This window comes from Crotalus tigris, unplaced genomic scaffold (assembly GCF_016545835.1).
Source record: "Crotalus tigris isolate CLP2741 ecotype Arizona unplaced genomic scaffold, ASM1654583v1 scf7180000019068.10715455, whole genome shotgun sequence".
Classification (NCBI taxonomy): domain Eukaryota; kingdom Metazoa; phylum Chordata; class Lepidosauria; order Squamata; family Viperidae; genus Crotalus; species Crotalus tigris.
In genome coordinates, this window is record NW_024097358.1 from 1585047 (window position 1) to 1608935 (window position 23889).

Below are 23889 nucleotides of genomic sequence, written 5' to 3' on the forward strand. Positions count from 1 at the left end.
CCCCTCTCGTCCTTCTCTTCACTAAACTAGACATACCCAATTCCAGCAGCCGTTCCTTATATGCTTTAGCCTCCAGTCCCCTGATCATCTTTGTTGCTCTTCTCTGTACTCTTTCTAGAGTCTCAGCATCTTTTTTGCATCGCGGTGACCAAAACTGGATGCAGTATTCCAAGTGTGGCCTTACCAAGGCCTTGTAAAGTGTTATTAACACTTCACGTGATCTTGATGCTATCCCTCTGTTAATGCAGTCTAGCACTGTGTTGGCCTTTTTGGAGCTGCAGCACACGGCTGGCTCATATTTAGGTGATTGTCCACTAGGACTCCGAGGTCCCTCTCACAGTTACTACTATTGAGCAAGGTACCCCCTATACTATACCTGTACATTTGGTTTTTCTTGCCTAAATGTAGAACCTTTCTTTTTCACCATGGATTTCATTTTGTTAGATAGTGCCCAGCGTTCAAGTCTGTCCAGATCCTTCTGTATCTTAAGCCTGTCTTCCGGAGTGTTGGCTATTCCTGCCAGCTTGGTGTCATCTTGGTTCATAAATTCTGCCTTAGGAAGGTCAGAGAGCTAAGGTCACTTTTCTCTCACATCCCCTGATGCCCAACTATGACTGTGTTCTTATTTGAATGCTGTGTTCACTGATGCCTTCCAGAAGTTTTATATCCCCTTCCATGATGTCTAGCCGATATGGTCTTGGCAAAGCAATTCTGACAGCATGCTTGCAATGCAGAAGTAATTAGTTCACAAAAGTGGCCTTAAAAGTATCTTATAAACAACAGTTGCAGGAGTCGGGTATGTCTAGTTTAGTGAAAAGGACTAGGGGGTGACATGACATCAGTGTTCCCATATTTAAGGGCTACCACAAAGAAGAGAGGGTCAACTTATTCTCCAAAGTACCTGACGGCAGGAGAAGAAGCAACGGATGGAAACTAATCAAGCAGAGAACCAACCTAGAATTAAAAAGAAATTTCCTAACACTGAGAATAATTAACCAGTAGAACAGCTTGCCTTCAGAAATTGTGGGTGGTCCATCACTGGAGGCTTTAAAAAAGACAATGGACAGTCACTTGTCTGAAATGGTATAGGATCTCCTGCTTGAGCAGGGGGATGGACTAGAAGATCTCCATAGTACCTTCCAACTCTGTTATTCTTTTATTCACTCTTCTGGTCTGGTTTAACTGCTGAATGATGGAGGAAACCTGGATACTGAAGTAATACTGGATGGGAAAATGTTTTTTTTTCATTTTCCCTATTCATTTCCCTATTAGGATCTCTTCATATGGGACCTGTAACTGCCACTATCCTGATTGTGTACTGTCCGTTCATATGTTGCATTAAATCATAATGCAGTTTAGTGCAATAGATGAATCCAGCTATTACGGTTTGCCAAACCATGGTTCACGGCTCGGCGATGTGTGTGAATGCAGCCATTGTGGTTTGTTTAAAGCTGGCCCCGGTTAAATTAAGCAGGTTTAGCAGATTATATGAGTACAGCCCGTAGGTTTGTCACCAGGCTTATGAAGCATGCTATGCTGGAAGTCAAACACTGGGAATTGGGGGCATAGTGCAATACAGGTACAGCTTTTGACAAACAGGAAAAAAAGCATCTCCTTTGCACGCTGGAAGCTAAATTAAAACATGATTAAAGGAAATGTGGGACCCCAGGGTTTAAAAAGGAAATGAAAGTTAAAAATAATCCGTTTCCCCCCCCCCTTCCCATTTTGGTGAAATTATTTGCTATAACTGTATTCGGAAGTTTGAATCCCGCAAAGGACTTGATTCTTGGCAGAGTTGTCAAAGGAAGGTGTGGTCTGAGGTGACCCGGGATAGGCTGGAGAAGAGTGCCCAAGCAGTGGCTGGACAAAAGGGTCTCTTTCACACACAACCCTGCAAATTAAACAAGAGCAGGTGATAGCAAAGTCTTCAGGGCCCTGCAGTCCAAATAGGTGGAGCTGCATTTGGCCTTTGAGAAGCTCTGCCTTCTCCAGAGGTTGATGCTATGTTATGATTTGCAGTGTGACATGGAGGGGAGGGGCTGGAAGAGATCCCTATGCATGGTTTGATTTTGTAGAGTCTTAGTGACCACATAGATAGACGTGCTCTGTAATGATATGTCCCTAACTTGGTCTTTCAGGTCTCTCGATAGTGTATTTGTCATCAGTGCAACTCAATCCATCCATCTGGCTGTTGGTTGTCTAATTCCATCCTTCTGTATTCCCTCCGTTCCTCCCTCCTTGCCCCATGCTTCCCTCTTTCCTTCCCTCTCCTCCCCTCCCTCTCCCCATTGTCCTTCCTTCCTCCCTCCCCCCCTCCCTCCCTTCCTTCCCTCCCTCCCTCCCTCCCTCCCTTCCTTCCTTCCCTCCCTCCCTCCCTCCCTTCCTTCCTTCCTTCCCTCCCTCCCTCCCTCCCTCCTTCCTTCCCTCCCTCCCTCCCTTCCTTCCTTCTTCTCCCTCCCTCCCTCCTTCCCTCCCTTCCCTCCCTCCCTCTTCCCTCCCTCCTCCCTCCCTCCCTCCCTTCCCTCCCTCCCTCCCTCCCTCCCTCCCTCCCTTCCTTCCTTCCTTCCTTCCTTCCTTCTCCAAAGAGTTAGGTCTCTACATAATATGTCTGAACGAAATGTGTGTCAGAATTGTATTGACTCTGCTTTAAATTCAGCATAAAGGAAATGAAATAAAAATTAGTGTTTGTCCTGAGGTTCCTCATTACTTTTTGGAATGCAAGATTAATATGCCATATAATAATAATAATAAAAAATTCTGTTTACTTGATTCATTTGAAGTCTGACCAGGTCAAGATAAGGGTTCATTAATTTATTTTATTAATCAAATTTATATGGCCACCCACCTCACGGTAAGTTGAAAACAATCCCATAAAACAGTAAAATAAATAAAACACGACTAAAACTGTGATATAATAATTATTACAAGAGCATTAAAAACAATAAAAGCAGAATTAAAATAGAAAAAGAGAAGACGGAGGCTGCATCAAAAGATCCCCATTAATTTGTCACCTCTCTCCCTTTGCCTTAGATCAACCGTGAAAACTGGTGTCCAGTTGAACCTTCTCCAGATTCTTTACTGTTGGAGCAGAAGCATCCTTGCAACTCTGCAGGTAAGAGAAACAGGATTTCTTTGACATATGGAAATAGAGGAGTGCTATGTTGTTCCTGGACCTTATTTTTGGGGAGCTGCACAACGTGGATCTTTTTGTCAGGCTGCAGTAGACTCAGTTACCAAGTGCTGTCCAGTGCAGGATGTCAAAAAACCACAGTGTTGTGTTTGAGGAATGCAGGTAGACCACATCTGAGTTGGGTTGAAGAAGCTTCTGGATAGACTTCTTGGAGAACACAATCCAAGTTCTCCAGTATAATGCCCTTCAGATAACTTTGGACTCCCAACCCCTCCCCCCCAAACTCACATCCATCCTGTGACATTGTGCCATATCAATATGAGGTAGGCGAAAGCTGAGTTATAAAATGCTGCTACTGAAATATAGTTGTGCAAATCAGAATTCTTGTTTTAAAAACTTCATGGATGTCAGTGACCGTTTCTTCACCCTTCTGCTCCTCCTCCTGTATTTCCATCCATCTGTTGCTTATCTTCTGCCTACTGAGGCAGAATGGACAGCCTTGGAGGATAAGGGGTGGGAAGCTTAAAGGAAAAAATAAATCACTTTTTTTTGATGCCACCATCACTTTAGAAATGTCACTACATGGACTAGTTGTAGATAAAGGTAAAGGTTTCCCTGTGTCAGACTCTAGGGCAGTGGTTCTCAACCTTTTTAATGCCGTGACCCCCAACCGGTCGTAAGTCGAGGACTACTCAACTGGTGCAGCACCGTTTGCAGAATGGGACTTTTGGCGGGCTCAGCAGGGCAGAGACAGCCTGGACAATTCCTATTGGCTTTTGAAAGCCAATAGAATTAGACCAGCGGTTCTCAACCTATGGGTCGCGACCCCATTTGGGGTCGATCGACCACTTTTCGGGGGTCGCCAAAGGCGGCGATCCGCCATTTTGTCCCCTCCGGGAGCAGCACCACGCATTGGCTTTCAAAAGCCAATAGAATAAAAGGGAGTAGCACAGCTAAGGAAAAGGGGGGAAAATGGCGGACTGCGTTGTTTGGCGACCCACGTGAAATAGTCGTTCGACCCCAAATGGGGTCCCGACCCACAGGTTGAGAACCACTGCTCTAGGGGATGGTGCTCATCTCCACAGCTGAGGGAGCCAGCGTTGACTGAAGACACTTCCCTAGTCCTTCTTTTCTCAAGACTGGCCATGCCCAATTCCTGCAACCGTTCTTCATATGTTTCTGTTTCCAGGCCCTTAATCATCTTAGTTGCTCTTCTTTGCAATTTTTCCAAAGTCTCTACATCTTTTTTGTAATGTGGCGACCAAAACTGGATACTTATCTAATATCTGTTATCTGTTAGTTTACAATTATAAGAAAAGAGCTCTTCTTTTCTGTTATCCAGCTTTTTTTCTAATCATCAAAACCACAGACCATCAGCGCACTTTCTTCCAGTTTCGTGCAAAAAGTCTGCAAAGGGTTTGAAGCCATAAATGTAAATATTATTTTGTCTGTGATCATAGAAGTTAATTTAGCCATCTTTGCAAGTTCCATCATTTGATCATCAAAACCACAAATCATAAGTACATTTTTTTTCAGTCTCATGCAAAAAATCCATAAGCGGTTTCCAGCCAGCCATAAATGCAGATACTGTTTTTTTTTCTGTTGATCAAAGAAATTAATTTAGCCATCTTTGCATGTTCCATCATCTTCACCAGCCAGTCCTCCATTATAGGTAGGATCAAATGTTTCCAAATTTGAGCGTAGAGTGGCATACTGTCCTTTTACTTCTTAATTCTGCTTAATGTTAAAGCAAAGGAGATGTTTTCTACTGCTGCAAGTCCAGTTTCCACCCTGACCCTATAATTGTACCTTAAAAAGCTCCATGGTTTCCTTTCTTCAGCTTTGGAAAGATTGGTTACAGAGAGGTCAGTCCATAAATCAGATTTTTCAGGAAGTTAATGGCACCTCTGCTGGGAACTTGTCATTCTTCCAGCTTTGTTGTAGCCGGCATTCCTGCCTTGGGAGATTTATCAGGCCATCAGGAAAGGTGAAAATAATCTTGGATTGCACAATGTGAGCACACACGAAGAACACAACGAATGTAAACAGAAAAATAAATCATGTTTCCCTAGAAAGATGAAGGAATGTTTCCAAGAGTTCAGAAAACCCTCAGCTGTTACAAGATAGCTAGACACCTAACATTCTTCTTGTTGGTTGCATTTTACTTTTTTCCCTATCTCCTTGAGTCTTTTTATTTCTCACTTTTCCTTCATTTTATATCATAACTGATTCTCCAGGGCGGGAACTCTTCCCCTTCAAACTGGGACTATTTCCTATGCTTGCAGTTCTTCAAGTATGAAAGGATGACTTGCCCTATATTGCTTGGACTTTCTTACATGCTAGGCTAAGAGGAAGCCAGGTCAGTTCTAGGAGTTTCCTGATCCTAGTTTGCTAAGTAAAGGTAAAGTTTTCCCTGTCCAGTTGTGTCCTATTCTAGGGTGCTCATCTTTGTTTCTTGGCTGAGGGAGCTAGGATTGTCTAAAGATATTTTCTGTGATCGTGTGTCTATGTGTCAAAGGTGCACGGAACGCTGTTACCTTCCCACTCAAATGTTACCTATTAAATTAAAAAGAAATCACAGCTCCCCTTATTAACCTAAAACATATAAGAAACGGTTGCTAGAATTGGGTATGTCTAGTTTAACAAAGAGAAGGACAAGGGGGGACGTGATAGCAGTATTCCAGTATCTCAGGGGCTGCCATAAAGAAGAGGGAATCAAACTATTTTCCAAAGCACCTGAAGGCAGGACAAGAAGCAACGGGTGGAAACTAATCAAGGAGAGAAGCAACCTAGAACTAAGGAGAAACTTCCTGACAGTGAGAACAATTAATCAGTGGAACAGCCTGCCTCCAGAAGCAATAAATGCTCCAACACTGGAAGTTTTTAAGAAGAGCTAGACAGCCATTTGTCCAAAATGGTGCAGGGTTTCCTGCCTGAGCAGGGGGTTGGACTAGATGACCTCCAAGATCCCTTCCAACTTTACTACTACTATTATTATTATTATAACCTGGATGCAGGATTTGTTCAACATTGAAAGGCAAGTTTCTTATCCTGATATGAATATGACAAGGAAAGAAGGGTAAGGAAGAAATATCACCAATTTGCTGTATCTTGTTCTCTTAGCAAAACACAGCCACAAAAGTTGCTATATCTGAACCAGGCCAAGATCAGCTGCAGCGTATTGTGTGTGTGTGGCTGTGTGTCGAGGGGGCTGTTTTGGGGGACTTTAGATGAGTAGTGTGATGTCTACCAATTTTAAGCTAATTAGAAAAGAGAGAAAAACATGGAAGATGCTTTGCCAAATTTGCTGTGCCTTTGCAGCTCAGAAATTGATTTAATTTTTCTGGAGCTGGTGCTACCCAGTGGCGAATCTGGAACTTCCTTTGTGATTTTTCCGTTTCAGTATTTTGTTAGTGTTCTTTCCCCCCCTTCAGTACAGAGCTGGCTTGCCCTTCAGACTGGAATGCCGTGGGATATGCTCTGTTAAATTGCCAGCTGAATCCCTGAGGTTTCTGGCTTTTGTTTATTTTTCCCCTCCTCTCTCTCTCTCTCTTTTAAAAATTCTCTCACCTTCTTCAACTTATGGAAAAGAAATATAGACCGATGAGGATGGAGAAGGTATGAGGAAAGAAGTCACACCTGTTAAAATAGAGAAATTACCCTTTGCATAACCGTAGCTACTTTGTGAAATATTAGCTATTTCCAAGGATTCTAACAAGGAGTTAAAGGGAAGCTGGTATAGCTATTTCAAGCTCCTTAGCTCTCATCAGTCAGCTATACCCTTCTGAGATTCGAACCTAGATTGGGCTGATACAGGCAAAAGATTTCTTCTTCCCATATTTGGGCCGTGTACATATATATCTCCCAGTATTTCTCAACCTTAGCAGCTTGAAAAGGTGTGGACCAACTCCCAGAATTCTTCAGCCACCATTCTGGCTAAAGAATTCTAGGAGTTGAAGTCAACGTTCTTCAAACTACCACTGCAGACAATTGATTCTTGCAAGTTTCATAATAGGCTGCCTGAAATCTTTGAGGCCAAAGTCTTGATGAAAAAAAGAATTAGTCTTCTTGATTTGATAAAAAAAAAAATCTGCTTGTCCTGATCTTAGAAATGGGTAGTAAGCGTGCAAAACTTTAGTAGGCATCTGAGAGAACTTTTCTTAACTGACAGATTTTATTAGAAGGTATATGCTTTCATGAGTTGCAGCTCAGCACTTTGCCACGTGCATAGGAGGGCTCTTGTTTTCTGTGAACAGTTTCTAGGAGTTCCACAAGAGATTAAGAATTTAAAAAAAAACATTGTTTTTTGAACTTTGCATGCCATGTGTTCTAGCACCCACAGAGGTGAGAATTTTTACCTGCTACAATTCAGCTACCATTTTGCTCTTCTTAAAAATGTGTAAAACCTGGGTTGTGAAGGTTAGAGATTAAGCATATGGCGAAGGATCCACATTTCTTGCGTTTTTTAATGCAGGGGATTCCTTGAGATCTGAAAGTTCTCCCCTAAAAGATTGAGAAAAGATGGACAGATGTAGGATTTAAATTGGAAATGAAAGGAAGGGGAAGGGAGGTTGATCCTGCAGGTGCAAATTATTTGAGGCTCCCCTACTATAATACCTGCAGTAGGTAAGAATCTTTTCATAGCCAGGTTTAATCTTTCTCTTAAGCAACATACTCAGGAGAGTGGAGAAAATTTACTGGTAGTTCAGTCATTATCTTTCAGCTCAGTCTTCCTTTGATATTCAGAGATCAAAACTGGAACCGGAGTTCTTATTTGCACACCTTTCTCTAATGGAAGAAATACTGGATTAAAATAATTTCTGTGTTTATAAGTAAATGAACATGGCTAACAGAACAGACCTATCTTACTGGCTGGAATGTCTTTGAGGTAGAAAGAGTGTAGCTGCCCCCCTGGCTGAGATAGGCAGCTACAGAAACTGAATACGTCAAATAAAATGCGGTTCCTTAATAATATCTGGCACGTTTTCTTTTTTCTACCATCTTAAAATGCTTTAAAGTAGAATAATAATGAAAAAAAAGAGAGAGAAACAGCTGCGGAATAAGAAAGAAATTATGGAAAGTTTTGCACACTTTATCCAGTTCACTCAAAGAATTAATCTCTCTCCCCTTTTGGAGTTTAAATGTCTTGGTTGTAGACATTTATACTGCATTTCCATTGTACTTTTTGGCAAATTATTTGACATATGCTGCAGGATCAATGGAAATATTACTGACGGGATATATTATATGAGAATTGCTGTGAAAGCTAGAAAATGCTATGGAAACATTAAGGAGTCATAAGAATTAAAAATGTCTCTGGCAAGGCTCCTTGGGTCTTGAGTGTCCAGGATAGCTAGTTGCCTGGTTTGCCTCCTTGATGACCTCCACGCAGGTTTTCCTCTCTGTTGGTAGACTTAACCGTTACACCACTTGTGCCTTGTCCTCTAAATTGGACAGGTGAGGACATTAAAGATGCTGCTCTGGAGTCCAGTTACCAGTCCACTTGGCGTCATTGGGTCATCTCCCTGAGGTTCGCCAACATCTTGAGATGACCTCAATTTCCCCGTAGACCACATTGTAGTTCCTATCTCCTCAGTACCTGGTTGGATTTGCTAATCTCTGATTCTGTGATTCATATGTCTGTGTTTTAAATTTGTCTTCTTCCAGAAAGTGATAATTTTCTAGAAGACAGATTAAGCGGTGACGGCTCTTCTTCACAAGGCATCCTTAAGAGAGGATCCGGGAGTGACTCCGAGCTCTTTCCTCTCTCCAGTGATGGTCTGGATGAGGTGGACTTTAGAAAGGTAAGATGAAAATTGGCCCAATAGATCTACCAAAGCTCTTCTACTTCAGCCCACAAACTTGGAGAAAAAAGCCCCACCCTTGCAGGGCCTTCAAGGCAAGTTCCATTGGTTATCCCAGAAACCTTCTGAATTTTCCTTTTTCTCACTGACCTACGTTGTGACATGGGCCCATCTCAATGAATCATGCAGTCTGAAGTCATTTCCTGCAGTCTGTTTCAGACTCTCCTGATAAATCTGCCACTTTCCTTGCTGCATCTCCTGAGAATGTTTCAACCGTTGAGCATTCTGTTTAACTCACGACTTCTGGATGGGTCGCTAATGCTGGTTGCATCATCCCGAGTCAGCAGCATGCTTTAAAAGTCCAGAGACTCCTGGCAAGCTAAGGGCCACCCTTGCTTTTCTGATCATAGCTAAGCTGCTGAAGTTCTGGCCAAGAAGAAAAGCTATTCTGGATTGAAGTCCTGGGGGGGAAAGCTGTTTTCCAATTCCTTTAGCCTTGTGTACAAATCTAGGGAGTGCCTAAGTAAAAGGGTGAGGCACTGAAAGGAACGGGAATTTTTGCCTATAAACTTTGGGCTTTGTTTGTTTGTGTTTTTTGGGAATATTGTTCTTGCCATTATTATGCAATTACGAACCCCATCCCCTAATAAAAGAAGAAGTTCTACTAGTAAGCTTTGATGCAAGCATGATCTTGTGTTCAGAGAAACGCTTTTATGTAACATCTGGGTAACTTAGCCTTGAGAACAGGAAAGGAGGTTGTTGAGAAGTTGATTATTTTGAGCTCACGGTTGAAGCCAGATGGAAGAACAGTTGCAAAGCCATTTTTCTTACATCTCTCCATGCAGAGATGTTCTGCCATGGTGCTGGGCTAAAGATTGACTGACCAAGACAGAATTACCATGACAGATTCATCAAGTGTCTGTTCCCATCAGAACAGGGCTTTGCAGACAAAACTAAAACTTCCTCCTTTTGCAAATGACCTCATCCCAAGAGTAGGAAGCCACTAATGCAACAGGGTTTTGCAGTACAGCTGGTGGGCATGTGGGAATTTCAAGATTTTCGCCATTGTACAAAAAGCAAGCATCCCCTCATCCCCAGAATTCCCACAGATGGGACAAAAGTGAAAGATGCTGGGGGGGCTCTTTTAACTGGAAGCTGTTAGAGTTGCAAGAAAAATACCTGTCCCTTGATCTGGGAGACATTTGAAAAAAAGCATCTGTTTAATTGTAAGCAAAAAAAAAAATAAAAATGTCAAACTTTAGGTAGTGACATTTGGACAATACTAAATTTGTGTGCCCAGTGAACACTGCTTCATTTGTTTTTTGAAATGAAGGCGTCATTGCTTTGCTGGGCATTCCTGCTTTAATCTAGTCCCAAAGGTGCTCTTTCAGGAGGCACCTGGACTTTCTCAAGTTTTTTTTTTTAAGATGTTTCGCAAGAAGCGTCTTCAGCTCTGACTGGATGGTGGGGGAATGGAATGATTTATACTCCTTGCAGACAGCTGGTCATTTGCATTCTTTTAGAGTGTCATTGAGGCCACTTGGAGGCTTTCTGTGTCCTCAGGGTCACAGTAAATCCTTCTATTCCCCGCCATCCGATCAGAGCTGAAGAAGCTTCTTGGATGAGAAGAGAAATGTCTTCAAAGAAAAAACAAGGAAGTCCAGTTGCCTCCTGAAAAAGCAGCTTTGGGACAACCATGACCTGGATGACTGAGAATCTCCAAAGATATTTTGCTTTAATCTAGATTTAAATAAACTGGTTCCAATAGAACCGAGAAGGTAGATCCCATTGGTGTTTTTTTCCCCCAGCCAAATCATCTGCTGTTGCCATCTTAGAGCAAGCCTCAGTTTTTACAGCACATCAAGAAGCAAGGAGCTTTACGTGGAGGTCTCAGGTAGCCTCCTTTTGGCATGCTGGACCACCATTGGCCTTGACTGTGGCCAAACTGTAGCTCAAGGTCCTCTCTCGGACAGGATAAGGAAATAGTGATCCTCTACACATGGCTGCACTTTGGATCCCAACATCCTCCCCGTTGGCTTTACAGGCTCAGTCTGCTGGGAACTGTAGTTCAGCACCCACACAATTAAATCCCACCACCCAACACACACTTCAATGTATTCCATGTACTGTAAGTTTGTCTGCTTCTTCATTGTGGTGTCATGGAAAGCTCCAAGATTGAAAAATATACCACAGTGTTAATGTTGGGCTTGTGATCCATCAAACACCTTGTGATGTGATGAGATGAGATATCAGTCTTGTGCTGCATCTCCTCTCTCCGCCTCCCCAGAAAAAAATCCTTATCACTTTCGGATTCAAATATACTTTAGGGGATTTCTGTGCAGAGTTAAAGATTTGGAAGGAGGATGTGCAGAGATCACTTCTTCTTTACTTAAACTTTTAAGTCATTGGCAGGGAACTTGTAAATCCCCTTTTAATAACTGTCTCTGATGAGATCATCCTTCTTTCCTTATTGATCTGAGTTCAGTTTCCCAGTGGTGCAAGCTTTAATGAACCACAGAGTGGTTCAGGCAAGGATTGGGTATCCAGATCTGGAGCTTGTAGAATCCAAGATCGCAAGGGACAGTATTCTTACTTATGTAAACCAGAAGCAAAACATCCACCAACTCTCTATATGAGAGATAAGGTCACTGGGAAATGTTGGCTGCCATGTCTGCTATCTCCTTGGGGAATTGTCACATATCTTCTGGAATGAGGTGCTTAGCTTGGGCTTCTCTATTAGACTAGCACATAAACGACCTTGGGTTGTGTGTACTGTTTGTGTACAGCTACTTGCAGACAGCTGTACAAAATCCACTCTTGGTTCAGCAAGGTAGGAGGAATTGAACCACAGTTGATGGACTAATGACTTGGACTCTGTTGTCTGAAGCAGGCATTGTAATAAGCGTCAGAGGCTATGGCGTCAGTTGCAAGAAATCAGGAGCCAGGATAGAGTTCAAAAGCACGATGAGTTTACTCCATGCTATCTATAAACAAGAATCTGATCTACTAATGGTCAAGGTGAATAGGTGTCAGATAAGTTTAAGAGGGGCTAGTTTAAGAAGGGCTAGACTTACAGGGGCGTAGTGATTCCAAACTGATAGTGCATTTGACCCCGCCTTCAGAGTCAGCCTAGTCATCTCCTACATCATCTTTTCTTCAGAATTGAACTTACCATTTGATTCCTTGCCATTTGAATTGTGTTTTCATTTTGCTCTTTTCCAATTTGTTTTCGATTTGGTTCTTGTTTCTTTCTGTAATTTGGATTGTTTTTCAGAAAGAAAAATGAAATATTTTTTTTCTTCAATAAAATAAGAAGAATGCATGCTCGGAAAGTGTGTCAAAATAAGTAATGTTACAATGTTAGTAGAGTCAGGACCGAAACGCTGTCAGATTTATTTGAGTTTAAATGGGATGGACCCATTTCTTGGTCCGCCGGCTAAGATCAAAAGCCGTGTTGATGGGAGAGATTAAAATATAAATTAAAAAGTAATTTCAAAATCAGTTTTAAGATGAAAAGCTTGCATTAAATTCAGAATAAAAGCCGTTATTTTAAATACATTTATCAATAAATAATTAGCATGTCAGGGGTAGGCAACCTTGGCTCTTTTATGACTTGTGGATTCCAATACCCAGAATTCCTGAACCAGCCATGTTGAACTCAGGAATTCTGGGAGTTGAAGTCCCAAATCATAAAAGAGCCAAGGTTGCCTACCCCTGCCCTATGTATTTAATAAATTTCCTTTTGGTCCCATTAATGGTTACAATAGAGCGATCACTTGGGAAGAAACCTACTTTCTATCTGAAATAAATTGATGGTATTCTTATTGCTATTAGTAACTACTGCTATCAATACCATTACTCCTGTATTATTGCAATCTCAAAGCAGCCTGAAGAGGAACAATCAGCTGGCAGGAGCTCAACCTCTTCAGTGGAAGATACCACATCGCTGGAAAGGAACTCTTCCTTCGGCAGTAACTTTTCTGTTCCTCGCACCCCTGGTCTCCTTGGGTCCAAGGAGAGGTACAGCCCAGATGGCAGCTGCTTCAACATGGGGGCGAATGGAGAAGGTCAAGATGGCATGGCAGTGGTCTCTGGAGAACTGGACGAATTGCTGGATAGTGTCATGGAGGTGTCCCCTCCTTCGTCTGGCTTGCGGAACAATTTGAGGCCGTTGTCACCTTTCCGTCGGCATAGCTGGGGCCCAGGGAAGAACAGCAACAACGGCGAAGCTGAGGTCAACCAGAGGAGGTAAGTCAAATGGTTTCTTGGAAGGGGCTGATAAGGAAATCTGGGGCTTACAAGATGCTGGAAGGAAAGAGGTATGAAGGTTCAGCCACAAAATCAAAACATGAGATCCAAGTGGAAAATCCTGGAGGTTAAGCACAGCCAATTTGGTATGTTCTGGTTGCTTGGCTTTCACCTTTGTAATCTCAGCGCCATTTCCATTTGCCCGATCCAATAGCCAAGAGAAGTGGGAGTTTTGAGTAAACATGGCTTAAGCTGTTGGTTTCTCACCTAAGCTGGAAGCTCCTATTTTATTAAGGTAGAAAATAAAGGCCAAGAAACGAAGCAGGACCATCCAATCATCTAGATCAGGGGTGTCAAACTGCCGACCCGCAGGCCGGTTGCATCATGCAGGAAGCCAGCAGGCTGTTGTGATTAGATTCAGACTCATAGCTAGCTTCAACCATGGAAGAAGCTCATTGAGTGACTTTGGGCGTTCCGTTTACCTAGAGAGGATGATTGGAGTGAAGCAAAATAAGAGGAAGCACTGAGAATCTCACCTTGAGTTCTTACATAAAAAGGTGGTATATAAATTTAAGAAATGAATCAAGAGAGGTAGTCCCAGGGCTGACCCTTTCATCATCCCCATGAACAGATGATCAAAATTCAGATGCTTGGCCACTGGTTCATATTTATGACAGTTGCAGTGTCTTGGGGTCATGTGATCACTTTTGCGACCTTCTGACAAAGTCCATGGGGGAAGCCAGACTTGCTTCACCACTGCATTACTCACTTCACAATTGCAGTGATTCACAGTTGTGAAGTGGTGCAGAAAATGGGGCAAAACTCACTTAACAACTGTCTGTCTTAGGAACAGAAATTTGGGGCTCAATTGCAGTCATAAGTCGAGGACTAGGACCTGGACCAGTTATTCATTTTGCACAATCTTGGATTGGGCAGGCAGTGTGGGAAATGACCTTGGGGTACCAATAGGTTTATGTTGGGCCAAGGATCATTCAGTTTCTGCTTCTTGCCCATAGATGGCACTGTGAACTTGCTGGCTAAGACTGTTCTTCACACCTAACGTTTTTCCCACCCTTCTGCCACCATGTCATTTTCCTCTACTCCCTGTTGTCACCCCTTCTGCCCTTCCCCTTTGGATTCTCCCCACCTCCTTCTGTCTCTGTCTGGAGATTTTTGAATGGTTGATGATGTTTCTGATAATTGTCCATGATTCATTTTTTCAGTTCAGTGCGACTGCTGGGGGAAGTCGTAAGGAAGGCTCCCTCCCATAGAAGAAGGTACAGCACAGATACGCTGAGGCTGACTAACCATGTTGCATTTCGATGGCGACTAACTTCCTGCTTTTGTGTTAATCACCATTCAGCTCAGCCTTCTTCAGTCTGGTTCCTCTGGATGGGTTGGCCTTCAGCTGCCATAATCCCCAACTGGCAGAGATTGGGCTATGATTGCTGAAGGCTGTGGGCACAATTGTGCAACCCATTTAGAGGGCAGTACTTCAACCACAAGCTCCACTGAGGATCAGAGGAGCACTGGAGGAGCAGGCTTGCCCAAAATATAGTTTACTATTTGAAATGGATGGATCAATACTATTAATGCAAAGTAGTAAAATGGATTTATTAAACTATACAGCTGCCCAAGTACCATCTCAACTCTTTTGGGTCCCTCATATATTCAGTGGGCAAAGAAATATGGAGAGAAAATTATATCTCTGTAGGATGCAGTGAGATGGGGTACAGTTAAATATTTTTCTGCTAGACCTCCCACTCTCTTTAACTCTCCTCTCCTCTCCTTTCCTTTCCTCTCCTCTTCTTTCCATTCCATTTCCATTTCCATTCCCATTTCCAGAGAAATCAGCAATGATACTTTGTATTTACCCTACAGACAGGATTATGGATAAGTGCTAGTTTAGCTTCAGCAGTTAGTGCAAACCATAGTATATTTATTATCAGGAATAACTCGTTGACTCGTAAGCTATGAGAAAAACCTAGGAACCATGTCAATACCAAGTTTCTTCCCATCTTTCTAAACCACTTCATAGTTTGGAAAGCTCATTGCATTACAAATGAAATTACTAGAAATCTCTGTTTATTAAACCGGTCTTGTTTAATAAAAACAAACCAGTTCAGATTAAAATAGTAAATGAATACTTCATAATACCTAGACATGAAAGAAATGAAATCAATAAACAACATTCTTAACATCCATGATGTAGCTGATTTTTTTCCCCCAGGAATATGTATACATTTTCCTTACAGAACAAACGAACATCAAGAAAATAAGTAAACAAAAAGAAGGGGGAAAAAATAAACAGCCTCCCTGGAAGTAAAAAAAAAAAAAGTTGTTGTTTCTAGTTCTTTTGTTTCTTTCTCTCTCTTCACCCTTTTTATATTTCAAAAACCTCAGTGAGCCTAATCCTGCCAAAATTAATAGAACATTCAATGCTTGAATGGTGATTTTGCAAAACAAAATAGAAAAACCAAACCAAAACAAAAAAGCCACATATTTCTGGAGCTAATGATAGAACTTGGGTATTAATTATGTTTTTGCTCTGAAACTTCTGTTTTGCATATTTAAGCTGTTGCTGAGCTTTTAAATACTGCAGAAAAAAGCAGTGCCAGTTTGGTATACATTGGGGAGCTCAACCTCGGTCTTGTGCCTTCCAAATGTATACAACCCTGATTCCCATCCTTAGGTCTTGTGAATTGGAGGCGATGAGAGCTGTAATCCAGCACATCCATTGGCAACCAAGTTTAGAAAACCTGATATTGTACTTAATATAAAAAAGAAAATCACTGCTGAAAAATTAATCCAGTATTTCAGCACAACTCTTCTCCTAGTGCCACCTAGAGGCTTTTTAATTTTCATGTAACCTAGTCATTACTACATTTGCTGGTCACGTGTATAGATCTACATTCATATTTGAAATTCTATTCTGTTCTATTCTGTTCTGTTCCGTTCCACTCCACTCCACTCCACTCCACTCCACTCCACTCCACATTCTACTCTACTCTACTCTACTCTACTCTACTCTACTCTACTCTACTCTACTCTACCCTACCCTACCCTACCCTACCCTACTCTACTCCTGTTCCCTTTTCTTTCTCTTTGATTTTTCTATTCATAAATTCCATACTTTGCTCATCCCTCATGAACTCTTTCTCATTTGTTCTTTCCCAGTTTTCCCTGTTGGTGCCTCTTAGCTCTTTTAGAAATTTTCTTGCCTTCATTTCAATCACATACCTTCTGGTCCACTAGAATATGAGGTTTTAGTCTCTGCCAAATGAGCTGACAATTCCTACAAAATTTTCCACTAAATGATCAACATTTCTATGGATGTAACCTTTTCTGGGAATTGAATATTGATGCATCTTCTGGGCAGCTCAGCCAAGCTCTTGAGCACTTCAGCCAATAGAGAGGGCTTCCTAACAGACTAGCTTTTAAATCATGAAATAGTAGTAATTAAAAAAAATGGAACTATGTAGGAACATATGTGCAGAAGTTTATTGGGAAAAAGAAGTATAGTGCTTTCAAGGGTAGCCATGTTGGTAAGCATCTGCCCCTCTTATCAGTCAAATAATGGCAGACCTCTTGCTGTCTCTTACCTTTGTTATTCCCAGTTTGAGCTGGTGTCCCTCAGGTGTCCAGTGCAATGCCATGGATGCTGACTTTAATGGTCGAAGGTAGAGTATGCCATAGCATCCAAGGGAGCTTCTGCATCTATCATTGCCATCTTTTTGTGTGATGTCTGTTGTCTCGTTGCATTCTCAATGTATCTGCTGGCTTGGGTGATGTGCTGTTTCGATTCAGTTTCTTTGTACTACGTGTTTTACTTGGTGGCTGCCTGGTATTTGTGGTCACCACATCCCAACCTTTCCTTATTACCTGAACTGGAGGACAGAGACTTGTTTAATGTCACGCTAAGCTTTACAAGGTCTCTGGCTGTAACTTAAATAGAATCTTCTACATCACCAAATCAAAGAAGATGGCTGTCAGTTCTTCAGAGCAGGAAAAAACACCTCATGCCATACTGAGCTGAGTTTGGGCTGTCTGGCATGAACATAAGTTGCCAGGCAACTTGCCAAGACCATGGTGCACTATGGGAAGGTACTCTTTATGGAGGAAAAAAAATCCCTAGTTGCCTGGAAGCCATTTTTGCTCACCATGGATGACCAAGTGATTAACTCCATTTCTTCCAGTGTAATCTCTTTATCAATAGCATGTTTTACTAGGCTCAGTCTGAAAACTGAGAAAGAAATATGCTTAACAAAGCATGTGCATGTTCTTATTCTATCAAGTGTACACACTAAGCAAAGCCTAAGTCCCACTTAACGTTGGGGGCTAGGCGTGGGAAACACTGGAGGTGGAATTACGTCCTGAGTAGTTAATTAAGTAAAATATTAATTTTTAAGCAGGAAAAGGAACTATAATACATTCTATGAAGAGCCGTGGAGGCGCAATGGTTATAATTCAGTACTGCAGGCTACTTCTGTTGACTGCTGACTGCCGGCTGCCAGCAATTTGGCAGTTCGATCCTGACAGGGTTCAAGTTTGACTCAGCCTTCCATCCTTCTGAGGTCGGTAAAATGAGGACCCAGATTGTTGGGGGCAAGAAACTGACTCTGTAAACCGCTTAGAGAGGGCTGTAAAGCACTGTGAAGCAGTATATAAGTCTAAGTGCTATTGCTATATGAAGCTGAAAACAATTATCGCAAGAAAGTAAAAACCCAATGTAGGAAAACTCAGAAAGTATTGTAAATATGCATGGAATGACAACAACCATCATACATAGCTCCTAGAAGCACGAAGCTGAAAACACCAGCCTGAAGATGACGAATGGAACTTCGTCGAAACGTCGCCAAGATACTTCCAATTTTACGCAGGAGAAAACCCAAATAACCAAACACACACACACACACACATACACACACACACACACACACACACACACACACACACACATATATATGTAGGTCTTTGGTTATTCGGGTTTTCTCCCGCGTAAAATTGGAAGTGTCTTGGCAATGTTTCGACGAAGTCCCATTCGTCATCCTCGAAGCATGAAGCTGAAAACACCAGCCTGAAGATGACGAATGGGAGTTTGTCGAAACGTCGCCAAGACACTTCCAATTTTACGCGGGAGAAAACCCTAATAACCAAAGACCTACATACAAACACGCGCGAAAACCTCAGAAAATATGTATGTATGTATGTATGTATGCAGAAAGTTGCAAAGGAGCTATTGCAGGTGGATTGGGTCTCTAATTCTGACCGCAGTAATGTGCTAACATGCTAACTAACCAAGGAAACCAGTTAGATCCGCTTACAGCAAAATAATATATACAGCACAATATTACTTGAAAATTTCCTGCCAAGCTTGCTTAAGCCAACAAAGATTTTATAGACTGATTCATCAAGTACTGGGAGAAACCTAATTCCTGTCATTTGTTTCCAGTTACAGCTTAGAAGGACTTTCTGGAGAGGCTGATAATACTACTAGTAAGCCATCGTCAAGTCTTGATGTAGCATCTATGAACACCAAGGATCTTCGTCAGAGTCCTTTAGCCAATGATGACCGAGGATCACTGGTCTCACTCACTGAAGAGGAACAAGAATCGGAGCTAGGAGAAATGAGAAGTCAGGTAAGAAGGAAGTTAATTCCAAGGATATGGCATCGTAGCTTGATTTGCATGGTCTACAAAGCCCGTTGTGGGCGGAAGCAGTTTGCTCCTCAGAAGGCACTGTTTCTTTCCATAATTTCTTTAGAAGGTGATCCTCAGCTTGATTGTCACCTTCCACTCTTGTGATCAATGGTAGGAGAGTTTAGCAGTGTATTTAAGCCCTTCTAGAACCATCCAGCTAGGGCAGCATCAAGCTGACCGGCTGATCTTGAAAATCTGAGGATCAAACTAACTTACATGAAAGTCATTGATACTCTAAAGCTATAAACTAGATTGAAAAGTAAAAAAAAAAACAAATTTATAATTAGAAAAAATGTAGAACTCTTAATGGAGCTCTGCACACACATACACACACACACACACATTTTGCTACCATCCAGGAAACTGCATGAGCATTTCCACAAGGCTACCAAAAGTTGAGTTTGACTCAAAGAAGACTTCAACTTCTAGATCCATTTGAGGTGGGAGGGGGTTAGTATAGATTTTTTTTCTCCATGGTTCATTTATGTTAAGCAAGCTGTTTACTTATAAATACCTTCCTCTTAAATACCCCAGGCATGCTGTAGTAGAACTAGTTGGCAAGGCAGTTTCACATCATAGCTAGATCAAGAAAAGATTTAGATGTCGTAATTTTTGTGCTCTCAAGGAAGCTGGAGAGTTTGAACTCCAGTTCTAGAAATGCTGCTACCTTCTCCTCCCTCTACCTCCCTCCCTCCCTACCCACGCTCCCTTCTAGCACTGATGATGTTACTTAGTTAGGTCATGAAACATCTTCAAGAAAACGACCAAGCTCAGAAAGCACCAAGGACCCCTCATTTAAGCCCTGAGCTACAAATATTATCCTCTATTTGTCTGTTTGACCCATCTGAGAAGACTGAATTTAGTGTAACAATTCCGCATTTCACAGATTCTCCAAAGATCACAGCCCCACACCTTCGGCTTCTGCACAAATCCTGTTTCTCCTCCATTAACGAAATCCATGTCACTGATGACCATCGCCCAAGTGGGATCAGACAATAGTGAGTACTGGTGGCTTTTAATTTTTTCTTTGCACGTAGTATTCAGTTATGAGTGTATTAAGCACACCTTCTGTTTTCCCTCCAGCTTAGCTTTGCGCCATTTTGAGATAAATATTTTGCAGAGAAGGCTGGTCCTGCACTGTATGAACTTTTGCTTTGCTCGGCCCAATATCAGTTACTCCAATAAAGATGCCCAAGTTTTTTTTTTTCCTATGAGTCCAACCTATGCATTTTTTTAAAATGTAGAATACCCTGGATTAAGCTGGAGACTTATGCAAAGCATACTACTGAACTGCCATTCCTTTTCAATGCCTCTCCAAGAAATAAGATTAGTAGTGTGGGTGGGGGGCGGGGAGATAAAAGCAAAGGTTTCCCCTGCCCAGTTGTTTCAGATTCTAGGGATGGTGCTCATCTCTGTTTCTTAGCGGAGGAAGCCAGAATTGTCTGAAAATGCATCTGTGGTCATGTGGCCGGCATGACTGTATGGTAAGGCGCAAGGAACGCCATTACCTTCTCACCGAAGTGGTGTCAATTTATCCACTTGCATTTGCATGCTTTCAGATTGCTAGGTGGGCAGGAGCTAGAGCAAGTAGCAGGAGCTCACCCCGTCACGCGGTGCTTGGGTCTTGAACCTGGACTGTCAGCTTTCCAGCTGACAAGCTCGGCTTTTTAACTGCTGAGCTATCGCTGAGCCCTCCTCAGTAGTGGAAAGAATAAAAATAAACTGAACTCTTGGCCCAGCAGAAGCAACTAGCCTCCAGTAAAATGTGGAAACCATCCTTAAGGTACTAGAGACAGTCCTAGATAGCAAAACAAACTCCACCCCACTGTGACTAATGTTCTCTTCTTGGAAAATGTCTCCTTGATTCTTTTACGTCTACCTGGAGCTTTGAGAGAGGTGAAGAACAAGCTATCTCTGCATCTGCCTCGTTTTTTTTTTTTTTTTTTTTTTAGCGGAAACGATGGTGAGACATGTTTTTATAGGATGATGGTATGCCCTGGGGGAACGTCGGTGGGTTCTGACTTGCAGTTGTGAAAGTTGTGTCTCCGGCGCAGCTTCATTGTTCATCGGTTCTGCCAGTGGTTATGTGGTGTAGCTCAAATGAGCCTGGAACAGAACGATTGTATGCCAGGATTATTCCAGTCTTTTAAGGATTGTGTTTTTCTTTTATTCCAACTGGAAATCCAGATTTTATATAATAAGTAGAAAGATTTTGCACAGAGTTCATTTCCTTACATTTCTCCTAAATTTTAACTATTCCTTCCCAGCTGTAATGATGACCAGTGTGATCGCCAATGGGTTCAGGTGCCTTATTTATTTATTTGTCCAATTTAGAAGGTCATCTATCTTTGTAAAAACTTTGGACGGCATACAGCATTAAAAATAAACAATTTTTAAAAAATAATCTGTGCATGTCAAAGAGAAAGCATTCAGACTAACGTATAATATCCCTACAAGAGGTTCACCATTCACCCGAATCGAAGGACTGCAGGAAACGCCATATTTTCAGATACTTCAAAAACACAGCCAAGATACGGGCCATATGGAGAACGCCTAGAAAAAAAGTTTTTCAGGGAAAAATGATCACTGCATTTTCCCTAGGGAAACTGTCACAATTGCATGCCAGTTGCCAAGCATCTGAATGTTGATCATGTGACCACGGGGATGCGGCAAAGGTTTTAAGTGTGAAAAATGGTCATACATCCCTTTTTCAGTGCCGTTTTAACTTTGAACAGTTAATAAATGGACTGTTTTAAATCAAGGACTACCTGTATTACGATAGGTGACAATGATGGAGGACAAGAACCATGTATATGACATTTAGGACTCTTTGGTATAATCTTTTTAAAAACTGCCTTAAAAAATAAAGAACACAGTGAGGACCAATCAGAATAGAGCTGGAAGAGACCTTGGTGGTCTCCTAGTCCAGGGGTAGTCAACCTTGGCTCTTTTATGACTCGTGGACTTCATCTCCCAGAATTCCTGAGCTAGCTAAGCTGGCTCAGGAATTCTGGGAATTGAAGTCCACGAGTCATAAAAGAGCCAAGGTTGACTACCCCTGTCCTAGTCCAAGTGGGAAACTCTATACTATTTCAGACAAAAGGTTGTTCAATTTCTTCTTAAAAGTCTCCAGTGATGGAGCACCCACAACTTCTAGAGGTAAGTCGTTCCACTGGTTATATGTCCTCACTGTAAGGAAGTTTCTCCTTATTTCTAGATTTCTTCTCTCCTTGATTAGTTTCCATCCATTGTTTCTTTTTCTTTTTTCTTTGCCTTCTGGTGTTTTGGAAAATCTTGAACCCCTCCTCTTTGTTGCAGCCTCTCAAACCCTGGAATATTTGCTATCTAGTCCACATTTCATTTTATGCACATTTCACTTTTGCCATAAAGGTGGAGAACCCCAAAGCATTTTGCAGATATAAGAAAAGCATTGGTGTTTTTTTTTTCCTCTCTCTCTCTCTCTCTCTCTCTCTCTCTCTCTCTTGGAGAGAAGCCTCTTGGTTTGGGAGTTTGCCATTGAGAAAGTCTTGTCTAACAAGCAAACCTTTTTGGAAGATCTGGCTTAGCTTCTCAAGACTCGTGACTCATAAGGATGTTGACTCGTTTTTCCTTCTCCCTTAGCAATAGTAACCAAAACACTTGTCCATCCACTTCATTTTCTGTGACCAGAACGTACCAATTTTCTTCCTTCTGCTGAAGGCCCTCATTAAGGGCACAACTGCACACAGGATGGGCTCACGTACGCAGCAAAGGACCAGTTGGCATTCTCTGGTTTTTTTCCCCAAAGTGGCAAAGAAAACCAGCTTTCTTTGAGAAAGGGATTATTTTCTCTTAATTATAGGAAAACTCTTTCCTTCAATTTGCACTCCTTTCCAAAAGGACCTCCCTTTTAGCTACTGCAGCTCAATTTATTAGCAAGGAAACAAATGGAGTCTCAAAGCGGTGTCATGCAGATGAAAGATGCAGTTTAATATTTTGATAATTTGCTATGCAACTTAATCAGAGACTCAAAGGGCTGTAGGGTTTTTTTTTTTATAGCTGATACCTACCCCTAATTACCCTCAGCTATTCCATGCCTTAAAGTTTATTTTTTATAAGATTTTATTGATTATTTTCTTACATACATATAATAATTTTTCAACCAACGTCCTGTTTGAGTTTGAAAACGCTAATACATATTTAATTTCTAATCCTTCATTCTTTCCTCTAGCCATTGATAGAATAAGTCCCAAGTTTGGTAATATTCTGTTTCTTCTTTTTCTTTCTATCTCATAGTCAATCTGTCCATCACCATGCCTTAAATTTAATATGATATCTTTGTTTCTTTAAAGCGTTGCTGATTTTTTTTTTTTAATATGATCAGGTGCCACAGTGGCACATGAGCTCTGCAGATAATACTACAGGGAAACAGAAATATTTTGCATCCTAAAAGGTATCAATTTGGCCAAACTATGCAGAGTTATATAGGATTTTAAAAAAAATGTTTAGTAAGTAAGAATACTTTAGCCTGGCCTCTAAATGCTTAAAGATATGGCTAAAGCCACCAGAGGCACTGTGTGCTTCTCTTCCGATTAAACTCAGGATACATTTAGGTGAATAGGACAATTGGTCTAGACCAGAAATAGAATACAATGGTATTTGTAGTTATCAGTTTCCCCAGAAGTTTTCCCTTTGTTCATGCTATGCTTTCCTCAGCTGTCCTCAGCTGACTTTAAGATTTGGTCGTTTATTTTTGAAACTAAACTGAAAGATTGTACCATATAAAATAAAATAAGAAATAAAATAAAATGAAGTTGAGGGATGCTCCGACACTGGAGGTTTTTAAGAAGAAATTGAACAACCATTTGTCTGAAATGGTATAGGGTTTCCTGCCTAAGCAGGGGGTTGGTCTAGAAGACCTCCAAGGTCCCTTCCAATTCTGTTATAATAGCTATAGCATGGTCTTTACTTGCAAGATTGCCTTTGAAGCCCACATTGATATTATAGTTGTTCTTAGAAAAATAAACAT

At 41.6% G+C, this 23889-nt stretch overlaps 1 protein-coding gene across 13 annotated transcripts in view; it reads left to right on the forward strand.

Annotated features, from left to right (window-relative positions):
• Positions 1-23889, forward strand: part of AKAP13 (A-kinase anchoring protein 13) — a 185026-nt gene that overhangs the window by 124507 nt on the left and 36630 nt on the right. For 8 of the 13 annotated variants that reach the window (XM_039358929.1, XM_039358925.1, XM_039358924.1 and 5 more), the window contains 7 exons: positions 3031-3112; positions 8798-8934; positions 12818-13182; positions 14406-14459; positions 16800-16862; positions 18635-18821; positions 19768-19879. In XM_039358929.1, the coding sequence (XP_039214863.1) occupies positions 3031-3112; positions 8798-8934; positions 12818-13182; positions 14406-14459; positions 16800-16862; positions 18635-18821; positions 19768-19879 (1000 nt within the window). The remainder of the gene's footprint in view (positions 1-3030; positions 3113-8797; positions 8935-12817; positions 13183-14405; positions 14460-16799; positions 16863-18634; positions 18822-19767; positions 19880-23889) is intronic. The other 5 variants (XM_039358933.1, XM_039358937.1, XM_039358928.1 and 2 more) reach the window with 4 other exon arrangements.